The sequence below is a fragment of the Staurois parvus genome, unplaced genomic scaffold, assembly GCF_062004578.1.
Source record: "Staurois parvus isolate SC_StPar_1 unplaced genomic scaffold, SC_StPar_1.0 ptg000669l, whole genome shotgun sequence".
NCBI lineage: Eukaryota > Metazoa > Chordata > Amphibia > Anura > Ranidae > Staurois > Staurois parvus.
Genome location: NW_028318465.1, coordinates 1,228,464 through 1,245,620, shown reverse-complemented (window position 1 = coordinate 1,245,620; position 17,157 = coordinate 1,228,464). Strand labels below are relative to the sequence as shown.

Below are 17,157 nucleotides of genomic sequence, written 5' to 3'. Positions count from 1 at the left end.
TAATGCTTCCTCAGAACACTTCCCAAGCCTCAGTGCTGCAAAGTAAAGATGCCTGAAGGCATTTGATTCATAGGAGACATAATATATACAATATGAACCCAAAGCAAACACTTTAGCTTTTCCACATGACACTTGCACTCCTTTTCCTGTGTAAAGGTTACTGTTTCACTTTTATCAGCAATGCCCCTCCTGCTCTGTCACCCAGCAGCAGTAATAATGCGGCCGCCCCCTCCCTGTTCAGCTCACACGCAGGCTGCACACATTACAGACTGCACTCTGACAATGGCCGTGCATATTGTATTCTTCCAGATATGTGTAGCTCTCATTGCACTACCGATACACATCCTTGCTTTCCTGGGCCTGTGGGATCCCATGGTCAAGAAAGTATTTCCTTACCTTCTACAAAAAGTGACCAAGAAAGTCAACAAATACATGGGAGAGCACAAGAAGGAGCTCTTCAGGAATTTGAATGATTTCAGAGGCCCTTCTGGGGAGATCAGAGTCCTGGAGCTGGGCTGCGGCACCGGAGCAAACTTTCAGTTCTATCCTGAAGGATGTAAAGTCACCTGTGTAGATCCTAACCCTAACTTCAAGAAGTTTCTGAGCAACAGCCTAGCAGAGAATCAGCATGTCCAATTCCAGGCCTTTGTGGTGGCTCCAGGGGAGAACATGGTCCAGATACAGAGTGGATCCATGGATGTTGTGGTCTGCACATTGGTGCTGTGCTCTGTAAACAATATTGAAGGGATTCTGGAGGAAGCTCATCGTGTGCTGAGACCTGTAAGTGTGTAAGAGTATTTCTGGTGGCTCACATGTACTTTAGATGTTAATTCATTACTATAGGGTATATGAGTGGCATGTAAACAATCACATTCAGATGTAGTAGGAAACAATCCTTAATTCCCAGTATCTTAAGGGTTCTTAATGGTGTGCTTTCTTCTACTCTAGGTTTCTATTTCTGTTTGTGACCCCATTGGAGGCATGTTCCCTCTCTTACTGTTTATTTGACAACCATTCAAATTGAGGTGTAAACTGACAGGAAGGTACAGACAGCAAAAAACTGTCAGGAGTCCTAATCCTTCCTTGCTCTTTTAATCATGTGTTTTTGTGTGTGACCTTCCCCGCATTGGCTCTTTAATGGATATTATCATAAGGGATACTCAGCCAAATGTAGCACTGTAAAGTGTACTATGGCACTACTAGTGTAGAAGGAAGCCAGCACATCAGATTTCAGTTCAAATAACTTAGTGTAGTTCTATGCAAAACCAACACTATCTATCAAGATGTTCCTTGAAAGCTTGGTTTTGCATGGAACTCCAGAAAATGCTCTGAAATGTAAATCTAGTGTCTGTGATCCAGCTGGGGAGATTACATCTCACTTCCTGTTTATGTGACAGCCATTTAAAAAAATAGGGTGTCACCATGACAGCAATAAAAAACATTGTTAGAAAGCCTAACCCTTCCTTATTCTATTAAAAATCTATTATTGTCTTTGTCCCATCACTTGAGATTTCCCATCACTTCCTGTCCTGAAAAGATGTAAGGGGGAATATTCCTAAGCCTAGGTTCACACATATGTGGGTTGGGGAACGCATGCTAATTGCTTGCATTCCCCAACCCACAGGAGAAACCTGCTGCTATTTTATGTTCATTCTGAGTTTATTTAAGTGTTTATATAGGTTCCAAAAATAAAGGAAATGTCCAGCTAGGATGACCACAAAATGTAAACTACAGTAAAAGAGTACAAGCTTAGGTGAAGGAGGGAACAAATAAAAATGGAGTGCAATCACAATAGGACAAATAAATAGAAAAAAAAATGACTCAGGGTTGGACGAAGACAGCGACCAGTACAGAGTACAACACCCATGACCATACAGAAAATGGTAGTTACAGAAATAAATAGGCCCATAAAGAGTACTTACATCATACATCAACAGAAAGGACAATGAAGTATTAGCTAAACTGGCTGAAGCCCAACAGGGTGAGTGAATGAAAATTAGGCCTGAGGAAAGATAGATGGGGCATACTGATATGGACAATCTTACCACCCTACCTGGTCCCAGTGTCCAAAAAGAGAAAGAAAGAGAAAAAAAAGGATTATATAAATAGATAAGGAGGGAGGGGGGGAGGAAAGAGGGCACTACCTGAGTGGGACAGTCAAAAAAAAGACTCACCAGTAGGAATGGGAGGACAAACTCCCATTTAGTCAGCTAGGAGATCTCTCAAAGCAGAGGATTCTCTATACACATTCCAGGGTAGCTAGGTCCAATGACAACATTCATAAGTTCCCAATTCCTGAGCCAGGAGAGACTCCATACATTCAATGTGATCCATCTTCTCTACCCACTCCAAAAGTGTCAAAACATTTGACAATCTCCAGTGATGAAGGATGACCAGTTTGGCAGCGGTCAAACAATGATGTAGAAGCCGACATTTATTATGTTTGAAAGCACTAAGTAGGACAGAAAGCAGAACAATCTATGGTGTATTTGGAACAGTCAAGTCTGTAACAGCAGTATAAATGCATAGGATTGAGGGCCCAAAAGGCATGGATGGGGGGACATTCCCACCAAACGTGAAGCAAGGAACGAGGAACAGCATGACAACACCAACACAAGGTGGAACTGGAGGGAAATATACTGTGAAGTAAGGTAGGGCATCAGTACCATCTGGTGAGCAATTTGAAATTGGTTTCCTGTGCCTTGCTGGCCAGAGATAAACAATGAGTAAGAACAAACGCTTTTGTTCAGTCTTTCTCAGACAGCTGATTATCAAGATCATCTGCCCATTTGGATGCACATGATGGAAGATGGAGATGAACTTTGGAAAGAAGGATCTGATAGACTGTGCAAAGGAGGAGAGTGCAGAAGAAAGAGATTCTAGCTGGTTGGGGTCTTTGGTCAGTGATTCTTTGTTGGGAAGAACATAAAAAAAGAACAAAGTTACCTATACTCCATCAACTGGGCAAAGGAAGATCGCCCCAAGGTATGGGAGGGCTGAAAAGATGGGAATCGTCCCACATGAAGGGCTGACACGTATGGAGGCTGTTCCACATACGCAATAAATGGCTAGTATAAAAAGTGATGGAACCAGTTTACCAAATGCCCATTGCTATTTTGCAGATATGTAGGGTTGCTATTAATTCTAATGGCACCCCCCCTCTCCCTGCATCAGAAAATGTGGGGTTTGTAATACCACAGTTCCAAGCGCCCAGCTGCAATGGATGTAGGCTTGCAGGGGTTTTGCTGATTATTAAGCCCACCCTCCAACCCACTGATACTCACCTTTCCAAAGTGACAGTGTCTCTTTAAAACAAACCTGTTGCTTTGCCCTAACTGGGTCACCAATCGGCTGCTTTTTAAAGGCTAAATTCATCTTTCCCCCCCCCCAAAATGCACATTTTTGCAGGTAAAAAATATGTGTATTCATTATTTTTTTACACTTCAGCCTGTCAGGCATTGCACCCCTGAATGACGCAGCCATGTGGGCAGTGCCCATGTGTACTCATGTACACAACAAAACTGGGTTGCAAGCAGTGTCAATTTGTTTGGATTTTGTATTTGATCATTTTGTTTTGAAGGCCAGTAATACTTATAGGTGCTGGAGGCTTTTATGTGTTCTCTTTTTCACATTCCATTACTAATTTGTACATGGCCTTTTGGAAATATCAGTTCACAAGGAGGAGTGTGGTTTAGCATGGCCCCCAAGCTAGGTTGGCACGCAAAGCTTATGTGGGTGAGCTCTGACCAGGACATAGAGAGGAAGGTATCGCATGACCCTATGCTAAGTTGGCATGTTAGTAATTTGGTAGCAATAACACATTTAGAATACAAATTCAATATTTTTTTCATTAATATTGATTATTTATAGTTGATGGTAATCTTAGTTTGGAAACCTTTTTGGTATAGTTAAATACAAATGATCAAATTTGTTATGGGAACACCCTTTTAAATGCCATGTCATATTACCCAAGGCATTTTTTTTTTATAAAAATAATAAACATGTTATGCTCACCTGCTCTGTGCAATGGTCTGAACCCAATAGGGAGGCTTCCAGGAAGGATGGCATGACCCTGCACTTTCCCTACTCCTTTGGAATCATTCCCAGACACTAAGTACTGTCCCTGACACCCAGTGACTTTTCCCTACTCTGACCACTCTCAAAATGCATGGCAAGCCTGGGAGCCAGGATCTTAAATACACTCTGCCTGACTCAAGATAGCCACCAAAGTCACATGAGGTGCCAGCATCCAATAGGATAGCTACCTCACTGAGACCAAGGAAATCATAGAAGAAATTAGCTCCTCTTGACTTCCTCCCCCATCTGCATTGCCGCTGTGGACGAGTGCCACCTGCGGTGCAGAAAATAGACTGTGCCTGCCTACATGGTTCCTATAGCACACATGATTGAGGCATAAGGGCACATTCATCTGCAGTAATAAAATATTTCAGTGCAATGCCCATGTTCAAGTCAAGTCACTAAATGTATCAGGTCTACTTCTTCGGGAGAAAAATAGGAAAACTGGCAATACATAAATTGCATTACAAGAAATATTGTGTAACCTATTATTTGTAAAGTGTTTGGAACCCATTATGTTGGCAAAATGTCTAAAAGTCTCAAAGATAGGACAGGGGACCATTTAGGAGATACAGTATGTCCAATTAACCCACCAATTTAGCAAACACTTTAATCAAAAGCATAATACAGATATTACAGTAGCTTGGTTTCAGTACTGGGTATAGAAAGAGGCACCCCCTCATAATTGAGGGGGAGGTGGTTTTTCTGAAACTCTGCATAAGAGAGATGTTTTCAATATTTAACCACTTGCCGACCAGCCACTGTAGAAATACGGTGGCAGGTCGGCACGGATGGGCAAGAGCATGTTTTAAAATGTGCGTTTGCAAAACAGGTAGGGGCTGCGTACAAGGCGCACCGTCGCCCTATCTGCACCGCCGATCCCGGCCATGGGTGCCAGTCACCGGGTCACGGCCAGTCATTACCAGCCGTGTCCCACCGATTAGCGGTAATCACTGACAGAGAGCAGGGCTGCAGTAGCTCTGCTTTCTGTCAGTCCCGTCAGCTCCTGACACGCTGATCGGGAGAGAAGAGTTTATCTCTCCCGATCAGCATGTCCCCCGCAGTACACATCCCTACCTCCTAGTAAAACACTCTCCTCACACAGTTAACCCTTTCTGTGAATAAAAAAGTTAACCCTTTCCTCCCCAGTGCCATTAGTACAGTGTCAGTGGTTATTTTTGCAATACTGATCACAGTATTGGTGTTACTGGGGATGTCAGTGACCCCAAGTCAGTTCCCCCCCAGTGTCAGAATGTCCGCCGCAGTCTTGCCATAAGTCGCTGATCGCCGCCATAAGTCACTGATCGCCGCCATTATTAGTATAAAAAAAATTAAAAATCCAAGCATCTTTCCCGCCATTTGTAAACACAATAACTTTCACGTAAACCAATTAATTTACACGTATTGGGGGTTTTATTTAGCAAAGATATGTCGCAGAATGCATTTTGGCCGAAATTTATGACGAAATTTGATTTATACATTTTTTTTTACTGGACGTGTTTTATAGCAAAAAGTACAAAATATTGTTTTTTTTCTCAAAATTGTCAGCCTTTTTTTTTATAGCGCAAAAAATAACTGCACAGGCAATCAAATACCACCAAAAGAAAGCTCAATTTGTGTGAAAAAAGGACATAAATTTCATTTATGTACTGTATTGCATGACCGCGCAATTGTCCGTTAAACTAGCGCAGCACTGTGTAGCAAAAAAATGGCGTCAATTGCAGTATCTATACCAGTTTGTAGACGCTATAACTTTCACACAGTCAATATACACTTATTGGGATTTTTTTTACCAAAAACATGTAGCAGAATACATTGTGGCCTAAATTTATAACTAACTTTGAGTTTACTATATATTTTTTATAGCTGAAAGTAAAAAATATAGTTTTTCTTCAAAATTTTCGGTCTTTTTTTGTTTATAGCGTGAAAAATAAAAAGCGCACAAGTGATCAAATACCACCAAAAGAAAGCTCTATTTGTGTGAAAAAAAGGACGTAAATTTCGTTTGGGTGCAGCATTGCATGACCACGCAATTATCAGTTGAATTAGTGCAGCGCCGAGTAGCAAAAAGAGGCCTGGTCATTAAGGGGGGTAAATCCTCAGGAGGGCAAGTGGTTAAAATGGAAACCAGAATCTCGTCGGGGTTACACTCTGAATAGGATTTTACACAACATTCTTTGATATAAAATCGATATAAATTCGCTATAAAATCATGATTGGATTGTACAGGGTACAAAGGTCATATGAGATAAAGCACATAAGCTCACTGCTATTGACCTGGACAACAACCCAGCTGCCTATCTTCTCCAGTACTCATTCACATAGGGGGGCCAAGATCTGGGGGCCCTCTTCCTAAAGGTGGCTTTCAGATTCCAATAAGCTACCTTCATACCCCCTCAATTACCAGGCCAGGGTTGTGGGGAAAAGGCAAAGAGTCCCTTATACTTGTCAACATGGGGACAAGGTGCTTTGCCAGGGGGTCTCTTCCAGAGTTCTCCCACTATGTTGAGGGCATGTGGTTTGATATGGTTCAGAAGGGGGCCACTCCCTTACCCCTCCACTTTCTTGGCCTGCCGGGCTGCATGCTCAGATAAGGGTCTGGTATGGATTTTAGGGGGACCCAACACATTTTTTCTTGTTTTTTTTTGCGTGGGGTCCCCCACAACAGGGATGACTCATCTTTGTTAGGAATTGTGGGTGCCGGCTCCTTAACAACCAGTGACTCATCCCTGCTGGCTGACATGTTTCCAAATCGCATCAAAACTCACACTGCAGCTGCACTACAAAATCATGTTTGTTAAGCATCAGTAATTTGAACATCCCTTGTGATAGCATAGGCAGTGACAGGTTCTCTGTACTGAGACATCTGGGGTCTATTAGACCCCAGATCTCTCCTCTGCCCTTAAATCAACTGAGCAAACCAAGATCAGTTTGATCAGCTGCTTTCAGCATTTTTACATCTGAGCGAAACCACAAGTGACAAATTCCTTGTCACTTCTGGTTTCTTAGACCACAGAGAAAATAAGGGAAGTTCTGATCATTGGTCATCTCTATGGTAAGTCATCGGAATTTGGTCTCTACAAAGGTACAGTCCCTCTAAATGTAGGGCAGTTGGGAGCTATAGGTCATGTGATCAGGAAGTCCATCCTATCCCCCTTCCCCCCCATCTTAAGACCCAGTTAAAGAGCAGTGGCAGGCAGGAAGGGGTTGAAGTAATTTGTATTTGATTTATATTTTATTTTAATTTCATCCCTTTAATATCTATGAAAGAAACATATGCTATGCTAAAAGTAACAAATGTGGCTTGATTAAAAGGAACGTAGAGTATTATTTAGGTGTCCTTATAATTAAGTTCTTTGGGGAGTATTGACAAAGACTGGCACAGGGAGAAAATGCTCCAATTTCTACATGCACACTTATATAGTGTTTTTGTGTCAACGTAAAAGGATTGTGGAAAAACAATTTGTTCATTTTGTTGCATGACAGTGGTGTGCTGTCCATTCATACATATCCATCTCTCCTCTCCCTCCTGCAATGCCGCTGTTCACTTTTTCCCCTCTTCAATACAGCATTTATGATTTGATACACGCTATAATGGAATACACATAAAAGTTGTCTAAGCTCATTGCTGTTTTAGCGCATGGAAAAAATGCAAATATTTGCATATTTAATATCACAAATTTCTATTTGGTAATCACCCCTAAGAGTGATTACCCCTTAGTCCTGCTTACGAGCTGTGAACCTGGAAGTGTGGGGTATGTAAAAACAGCTCCCTTGTGGCAACAAAGACTCTGTACAATCCCTGCTTCCTTATATGTGCACTACTCAACAGTGTCATGTCCCTGTGTCCACTGTCTGTGAACCCTCACCGTAATTGTGTAGCCTTTTTTGCTATAAATTGTCATGACCTTCTCTCACATTTGACGTGCATTGGTAATGCCTGCAAATGAGTCCCTGTTTATTGCTATAGTTTTGTTAGTTTTATTGTCTTGGTAGTCTGGGTAGACTTAGGCCCCACTTAAGTGGTATGATGAGGTCGGCCTATCAATTTTTCAGACAAACCTGATCAGAAGCTCTGTAAAGTCTGGGGGCAGTTGGATGTAAATGGACTTTCCAGACCTAAATGTGACAGATCCAAACTTCTATGGACTTCCCAGTTGATTAAGGGGAATCCGGTCGGTACTTTAGAAGAACGAGTCTTGCTCTATGCAGAGGACATGTTGTTATACCTCTCAGATCCTCAAGCCACGGTGCCACAGGTCCTCAATTTCATTTAAGGTTTCGGATTATACTCAGGATTTAAGGTCAACTAAATCTCATATTTTTCCAATAGACTGAAGCCCATCTTTTAGTTTACCAGTGGCTTTCCCACTGCAGACCTCTTCGAAATGTTGATATTTAGGTATTGAAATTCAACTTCCTCTACGTTTTCTGAAACTAACTTGGTACCTTGCATCTCCTCATTTTGTACTAAAGTGGCCCAATGGGTTACATTCCCATTAACCCTTATGGGTAGGGTGAACTTATTCAAGATGGTTTTTCTTCCAAAATTTGTATACATTTTAGCTAACTCACCCACTTTCATTCCTAAGAAAACCTTTCGAGAAATTGATTCTATTCTTATAAATTTTCTTTGGCACCCTTAATCCCCCAGACTGTCCCTGACCACCTTAGAAATGGGGGAGGGGGGCTAGCACTTCCCAACCTTTGCTTATATTACTATGCTGCCCAACTTATTTATGTGCATTGGTGGATTTTTCCACAAGTTAATAATGCAATGACTGCTATGGACGCTGCATTAGTTTCCTCCTATGAGACCCTATCCAATTTGCTATATAGACTCTCATTACATCTGTGGACACCAATTTATTAAGCATGTCCCTTCATATTTACACGCAGTGCTCACAGTTACTGGCTGAACAAGACCATATTTGTTCCCCTAATCAACCATTATGGTACAACCCTAGGCTCCCACATTCTCTTCACTCCAGTGTGGTCTCCTGTGGGCAAGACGTAGAGTATATTATTTACATCAAATGTACGAAGGGGCTCGCTCAAATCTCTAACACGATTATGTCATGAGTTGCACATTCCTGCACGATGGTCATTCAGCCACTGTACATGCGGCAGAGGCCCATTTCGGCTCCAGAATGTTTGCCTTAAGAACTCAAAACTTGGACGAGCCCTCCTGTGTCCTGATCATATCAGACTCATCTCTACTTATTATTCTTTACTCATGGATGGCTATGACACCTCTCTCTCTACTGTGCAGAATAAGTGGTTAAGAGATATCCCAGATCTTACCTCCGAAAACTGTCAGGAACTGTTTAATACACACTCTTTTTACTAGGGATAAACGTATTCAGCCACATTACCTACTACTACACCCCGGCTTGGTTGTATAAAATGCACATAAGACCTACTCCTACCTGTCATAAGGGTGATTGTGAAATAGGTGATTTTCTGCACATGGCATGGGGATGTAGCAAGATCCGTCTCAATATTTCAGGGGTCTGGACAGTGTCTATATTTATCTAGTCTGCTATGAGATGCTGGGTTCAAGTAGACTGATGATTTGACACTCATTAGGTCGAGCTCTGAGACGAAACAGGTTTACAAAAGTGTCTACCCCCCCTCAATGTCATGATCTCCAGTTTTTAGACATGAAGGATTATGACTTAATGTTGCTCTTTGTTCTGTTGCAGGGAGGAGCATTTTACTTCATTGAACACGTTAAGGCAGATCCTTCCTCTTGGAACTATTTTTTTCAGGAAATCTTGAATCCAACTTGGAAACACATAGGGGATGGATGCCGGCTAACTAAGGAAACATGGAAATATCTGGAAAAATCCAAATTTTCTGATCTCAAACTTAGACATATCCTTGCTCCATTTAAATACAGCCCTGTCAAACCCCACATCATTGGATATGCCCTGAAATAAACTTTTTATTTTTAAGATATGTTTATTGGTTTTGCAAATAAAGACAATACAGAGAAAAAAATGTCTCATGTCTCATTACAAAAGGTATTAAAAGACTTACTTTGGGTAAAGAAAGTTAAATTGTTCAAGACATTGGCAAAACAGAGAAACAGCATAAAAGTCCTAGTTTCCTGTATGTGTAGTCATTGGGCTAAAAACCCAACAGTCCTATATTGTATCTTAACTCTTTTTTTTTGTTTGTTTTTAGCTCGTAGGTGAGTTTATAAAGTGGTGGACATTAATTAGTTGCAGCCAAGTGAGAAAGAGGGTCCCCTCCATGTAAGTAGAATGGTATTCTGCACATAATCCACAACAAACATTTAGTATAGTTAAAAATGGCGATATCACTGAATACTCCCAATAGACAATTCTTAACATGTAATATGTTAGGAAGGCCCAGTGCTGCTGATATAAATGTGTTGCTCTCAACCAGAAAGGCATGAACTAGAGGGCAGTTCCAGAAGCAGTGTAGAAAGCTGACTAGGGCTACACAGCACCTAAAACACTTGTTGGGTGAAGGCCCATTTTATGTAACCTGGATGATGTAAGATGGCTGTGGTTTGAATACCTTCAATTTGATAATCCTATCATTAGAGGAGATTATTGAATTCTCATTAGTTTTCTCAAATTCTGACCAGTCAGAATCCATGCGTTTGAGGGCCGGTAGGGAGTCTAGGGATCACTTATGCTGGGCTGCCAAATATCTAGTTTTAGAATTGGCAGTGAGCGCAGAGTAATACATTGATAGTAATCAAGTTTCAGCTGGATTCCTTAATAGTATTTCTAGGGTAGAAATTAGAGTTTTTTTAAAGACCTAAATTGGGCCTGGATGGCATGTCAGAGCTGGTAATAATAGAACAGAAATGTGTACGGGAGGTTAAAGTCCTCTTGTAGTTTTAAACCCCAGTATATAAGTAGTTTGGGTATTTAATTCCTTGGAAAGGACATCTCCAAGTATTGGGGATGGAAAGTAATCCAGGAAAGGAAGAAATAAGCCATAAAGGGTTATTAGGGAGGATGGCCAGAAGTCAGGTGAGCAGGCTTTTTGTATCCAGAGAAAGATAGAGAGGGAGGTGGCCAGCATTGTGTTTCCAGCCATTGGGAGTACTTGGCACCTGTATATAATATTATGCAGAGATTTAAAAGAGGACACTGTGGCAGCTTCAGTAGTTGTACATGCATTAGCTTGGGATGGATGAAACCAATCATGGATGTAAACCAGTTGGGAGGCTAGGTAGTAGACATAAAAGTCAGGGAAGACCAAGTCCGCTAACATAATGGGTAATTTTAAGGTTATCCAAGGCAATTCAGAAAAGTGGAGCATATGACATCAAGTTGTTTAAAAAATAGCACTGGGATTTTGCAAATGGAATTGGCAAAAATATAAAGCAGTTTAGGTAGGAAAATCATTTTTATTATTGTTAACTCTACCCATAAGATCCAGTGGCAGATTCATCCACTGCTTGGGCTTTTGCTGCAGCTGGGAGATCAGGGGGCATACATTATTTTTTATTTATTTTAGGTACTTGTATAGCACTGTCAATTTACGCAGCGCTTTACATATATATTGTACATTCACATCAGTCCCTAACCCTCAAGGGGTGTACAATCTAAAGTCCCTAACTTACATTCATACATACACATACTAGGGCCAATTTAGACCGGAACCAATTAACCTACCAGCATGTCTTTGGAATGTGGGAGGAAACTGGAGTACACAGGCACAAGGAGAACATGCAAACTCCAGGCAGGTGGTGCCATGGCTGGGATTCGAACCAATGACCCTAGTACTGCCAGGCAGAAGTGATAACCATTTAGCAACTGGGCTGCCCGTTATTATTTGATATATAAGTATGTAAGGGTAATTGTATTAATTCCAAGATATTTAGAGGGAAATTTTGTCTTTATTTGGTTTTGTAATAAATCAAACAATACATAGTGAAAAAGAGAGAATTATGAGGACATCAACAGTGGCAAGGGTGAATAGGAACATTCAAAAAGGGATTAGTGTAGTCTATGGACGCGGGAGATATGGATCTTATTCATAGCATCCCCCAACATACGATGTTCAAAGATGATACAGTAATTCCTTAGCAACTAAATGAGAAACCCTTGTAGAAAGTAATGGAAACGCTCAAGCGAGCGAGGGGCAGGGGGAACGAGAAATAGGGCAGGAGGAAAAGAGAGAAGAAAATTAAGAATGAGAAAGAGGCGCAGAGAAGAGACGGGGGGGGGGGAGAGAGGGGGGGGAAGTAAAAAAAGGGGTGGAGAGAGGAGAAGATCCTGGGTGGGGAGGTTGGCCGGAGCAGGCCTGTTAGGAGATCCGGCGCTGGTATTTCACCGGGGTGGTCCCCTTGGTCACCCCCTAAGGGTGTGTCTGATAGTCAACTCGGGGTGTGTGCCTGGGGACGTTGAGTATGACTCCATCAAGTCCCATCAGGGGCGCATAGATTTCGCAGGCGTGAGGATGAGAAGTGGAGCCAGATCGACCACAACGACTTGTGTTTATCGAAAGTGTCGTTATTGAATGCCAACATTTCCTCCATGCACATGGTATCGTTTAGCACCGAGACCCACAAGGGGAGGGGCGGGGGGGTCGACGAAGAGGGGTATCAATTGGCGGGCCGCGGATAGGAAGAAGCGCAGCAAGCTTTTCTTCTGAGAGGCTAAAGAGCCCGGAAGGATCAAGAGGAGGGCAATTTCCGGTGTGGGAGTCAGAGATTCACCGTAAATCTCGTTGTATATGGCAAAGATCTGTCACCAGTAAGGTTGTATTAGGTCACATTCCCACCAGATGTGGAGCTGGGTACTGACCACTTTAGAATAGCACCAGCACATGTTCGGTGTGGAGGTGAATATTTTATGTAGAGAGAGGGGTCCCTGTACCATCGAGCGAGGATCTTGAAGTTCTTCTCTTGTGAATAACATGAATGGGTGAAGTGAAATGACTTGGACCAGTCTGCGTCCGATATGTCTCTGCCGAGTTCTCGGGCCCACACCCTGGTGTAGGGTGGGGGTTCGGGGTGGAGAGTGTCGTGAACAGATTTAAATAGAGTGGCTAGGACATGTCTAGGCACACTGGGGAGAGAGCATAGTAGCTCAAACTCAGTGAGTGGTCGGTGAATGTCAGGGCAAGAGTGTAGGTGGTTACAGAATGTGGATAGATGCAGAGTCATCAATAAATCCCGGGATCCACCCCGGAAGAGCGGAGACCTGATTGGGGGCAGATGAAGTCACGTGCGATGGGCCAAGAGGTGCATGTGAAGGGGCCGATGGCCGCAGCGCCTACACTCTGGGGTAGGGCCGGGTGATAGAGGGTAAGGATCGGATGACACTAGGGCGACCACGCCCGTCTGTACCACAAACACAGAGAGGCCGAGGTCAGCGGAGATAGGCCAGAGAGACACCGGTGTTCTTGGTTGTAGCCCCACAGGAGGGCTTGGAGGTCGACCAGGGAGAGATCCTGTTCAACCATGCAGGAGGCCTTGAGTAATGGCCTGGGGAACCAGTCTAGGATTCGGGCCGTCAATGTAGCTTTGTGGTACAGCTCAAAGTCCGGTAGACCTACGCCGCCCTTGGACTTCGGGTATGTGAGTCCTCTGTGTTTTAGCCTTGAGAGGCCTTGGCGCCAGACAAATCTGATGGACAGGGAGCGTAGGGCGAGAAAGAAACTCTTAGGGACGGTGATTGGTACGGTCTGGAAGACATATAGTAATTTTGGTAGGGTGTCCATTTTGAGGGTGTTGATGCGGCTGAACCAGGGGAGGGCCGAGGTGCCCCAGGACGCCAAGTCTTTTCGGATACTAGAGAGGAGGGGTAGGTAATTGAGAGAGTACAAAGCGGTGAGGTTCGCGGGAATCATAATCCCCAGGTATTTAATGGCCAAAGGGCGCCACAGAAAGGTGACGCTGGAGCGAACGTTCGACAGCACATGTGCGGGTAGAGATATGTTTAGGGCCTCGGTTTTAGAGATGTTGAATTTGAAGTTACTGAAGAGGCCGAATCTATGGAACTCATGGAAAAGACAGGGGAGTGATATGTGTGGTTGTTGGACACAGACTAGGAGGTCATCCGTGTTTAAGGATATTTTATGGTGCGCGGAGGGGGTGCGAATGCCTGTGATTGAGTCGTTCGCTCGAATGGCTCTCGCGAGGTGTTCCATTATCAGTACGAAGAGAAGGGGCGAGAGTGGACAGCCTTGTCTAGTTTCATTTGAGATAGGGAAGGGTGGGGAAGTAGTGCCGTTGACCCAAACCGTTGCTGAGGGGTGGGAGTAAAGAGACATGATCCATGCTAGGCACCGAGAGCCCACGCCTATCTGTTCCAAGGTAAGGCGTAGGCAACGCCAGTCCATGCGGTCGAACGCCTTCTCAGCGTCAAATGACAGAAGGCATGCCTTTAAGCTGTGACGTTTGATGTAAGATATGAGGTGGATAGTTTTGGAGGTGTTATCTCTGGCCTCTCGGCCTGGGACAAACCCCACCTGATCGCAGTGAAGTAGAGTGGGAAGGAAAGGTGACAAGCGGTTAGCAAAAAGCTTTGCGAACAGCTTAGCGTCTAGGTTGAGAAGGGAGATCGGATGATAGCTACCGCAGAGGGATGGGTCTTTATTTGGTTTCGGGATGACCGAGATGTTGGCCGACAGAAAGGCCGAGGAGGGTACATTCTGATCGTCGATGGCGTTGAAGGCTTGGGATAGAAGTGGAGCTAGGGGGGCGGAAAACGTTTTGTAGAAGCGGGGGGTGAACCTGTCCGGGCCCAGGCATTTACCAGATTTCAAGGCCTGGATCGCTCCAAGGACTTCCATAATCGAGAAGGGCTCTTCCAGGGCAAGGATGTCCTGTGTGTCCAGGACCGGCAATGCCGTCTTCTCGATATATTGGGCCATGTCTGAAGTGGAGAAGGCGGGGGGGTAGCTGGCTGCGCCAGGTAAAGGTTGTAAAGATGGGCGTAATAACATTCAAACACGGATGAGAGTCCCTGGTTATTATAGATTTTGGTGTTGTCGGGTGCCTTTATGTGCTGGATCGGTCGGCGATAAGGGCGGGGGTGGAGAACACGTGACAGGTGTTGCCCGCACTTATTTGCTAAAGTGTAGTGTGTGTTGCGTGCTTTATCTCGTGCCACCAGCTGGAGTAGGTCCCAGCGGGCGTTAGACAGATCCACTGCAGTCTTCGGGTCTAGCGTACTCTTGTGGGAGGATTCCAGACGCGCGATGAGCGAGAACAAGCGATGCGTCTCCGCCGATTGGGATTTTTTTAAGCGCACGCCGTGTTTAATGAGAACCCCTCTGATAACACACTTGCGCGCCTCCCATTGGTTAAGGGAACCGGTCCGAGGAGTGGTCAAGGACAAAGTGTTGTATGGTCTGTGATACCTCTGAGATACACAGGGGATCCTTGAGCAAAGTGTCGTTCAGACGCCAGGAGAAATGGCGCTTCGATGTCAGTCGATCTTGGATGGCCAGGTGTATTGGGGCATGGTCAGACCATAAAAGGTGGCCATTGGCGGAGGAAGTCAGGTGGTCGAGGAGAGATTGCGACACAAAGAAGTAGTCAATGCGACTGTACGTCTCATGTGCCGGGGAGTAGTAACTGTAATCTCGCTCCGATGGGTGTTGGGTTTGCCAGATGTCCACTAGGTTTAAGTCGTGGAGGCGCGACTTAATGAGGGAAAGGGTCATCGCAGGGAGAGATTTACCCGAGGAAGTGTCAAGTTCCGGCGAAAGAGCCACGTTAAAGTCCCCTCCGACTATGTAACAGGGACCCCTAAAATCAGAAAGCTTGGAGAGAACCTTTGTCAGGAATGAGGCTTGGTCTTCGTTGGGTGCGTATATGTTCGCTATCGTGAAGACAAAGTCTTGATGCTTTAGCCTGAGGAAAAGGTATCGACCCGCTGGGTCGATGAGTGAGTCCAGGACCTCTGGGTTGAAGGTGTGATGGAAGGCAATCGACACCCCCGCGACCTAGCCAGTGCATTAGTGCTGTGATAGCAATGAGTAAAGTGGCGATTACGGAGAGCCGGGATACTATCCGTGCAAAAATGGGTCTCTTAGAGGAACAGAATCTGCGAGCCGTGCTTGTGGAAGTGATATAGCATCTGGCTCCTCTTCTCCGGTGTGTTGAAGCCCCTACAATTGATGGAGGAAAATTTGATCGGAGTCATAGTCGGGCCGTGCGACAAGTAGGGGCGGGATGCGTCACGGTGCCAAAACGGTGCCTAAACCCTCCCTTGGGTTGGGTGAAGGGGAAAGAAAAAAAAAAGGGGGCTAGGGGGAAGAGGGATGGGAAGATAAGGGCAGACAAAGAAAGAAAAGTAACAAAGAAAACTACCAGACAGGCTGTCTGAACACGCAAACAGTGTGGTGAACAATACACTGAGGGCCTAGGTGGGGAACGTCACAGGCGCAAGTGTCCGATCCCGACCCAAGCCCCCCCACAGGTAATTGGCAACTTCAGGGGGGGTCCCCCCGGCTAGGGGGTGACCCCCCTGATAAAACATCAACAGCAAACCCTCCATCATACTTGTTACAAATAGACAATTGGGCTCCCCCCCCATTATGTGAAGATAGGGTAGATAAACCCAACCCAGTGAAGATTTAGGTAATTGGGGGGGGGCTAGGGCCCCTGTGACTGGGGCCGGTGGAGTCCAAGTCCGCCGCCGCAAGTGGCAACGAAGTCACCTGAGGAGGTTCCTCCCGCTGTAGCTCCAGGGTCCCGCTGATATCAGGCACAGGTAAATAAAAAGCGAGAAAGAAAGAGAAAAAAAAAAGATTTTAAAAAGTGAAAAATTAAAAAAATGAGTCAAAATTTAAAATAAAAAATTTTTTTTTAAAGGGGCACAAAATCACTAAAGCTAAAAGAGCACACAATGAGGGAAATGACTCGGGCAAGGGGGGACAAAAATGGCGGGTATGTCTCTAGTTGTTCAGGTAGCAGTCACCCTTCTAGGTTCTTCTGGGGAGAGGACCCGGCACATTTCTTCTTCTTTTGGTCGGACCGCTGACCTGTGGGTGGAGGTGGGGGGCCGGGGAATGGAAGCTGATGAGGCCAGTCCGGGAGGGCCACATGAGGTAGGCCCAACACCCCTAAAAAAGTGG

General features: G+C 44.5%; 1 protein-coding gene across 1 annotated transcript; it reads left to right on the top strand.

Moving 5' to 3' along the window:
- The first annotated feature begins 231 nt into the window (after positions 1-231).
- Positions 232-10,080, top strand: LOC149447806 (thiol S-methyltransferase TMT1A-like). The gene is made up of 2 exons (XM_089652027.1): positions 232-780; positions 9,783-10,080. Exons 1-2 carry the CDS (start codon positions 283-285, stop codon positions 10,017-10,019), a joined length of 735 nt encoding a protein of 244 aa, XP_089508153.1. The 5' UTR covers positions 232-282; the 3' UTR covers positions 10,020-10,080.
- Positions 10,081-17,157: the final 7,077 nt, after the last annotated feature.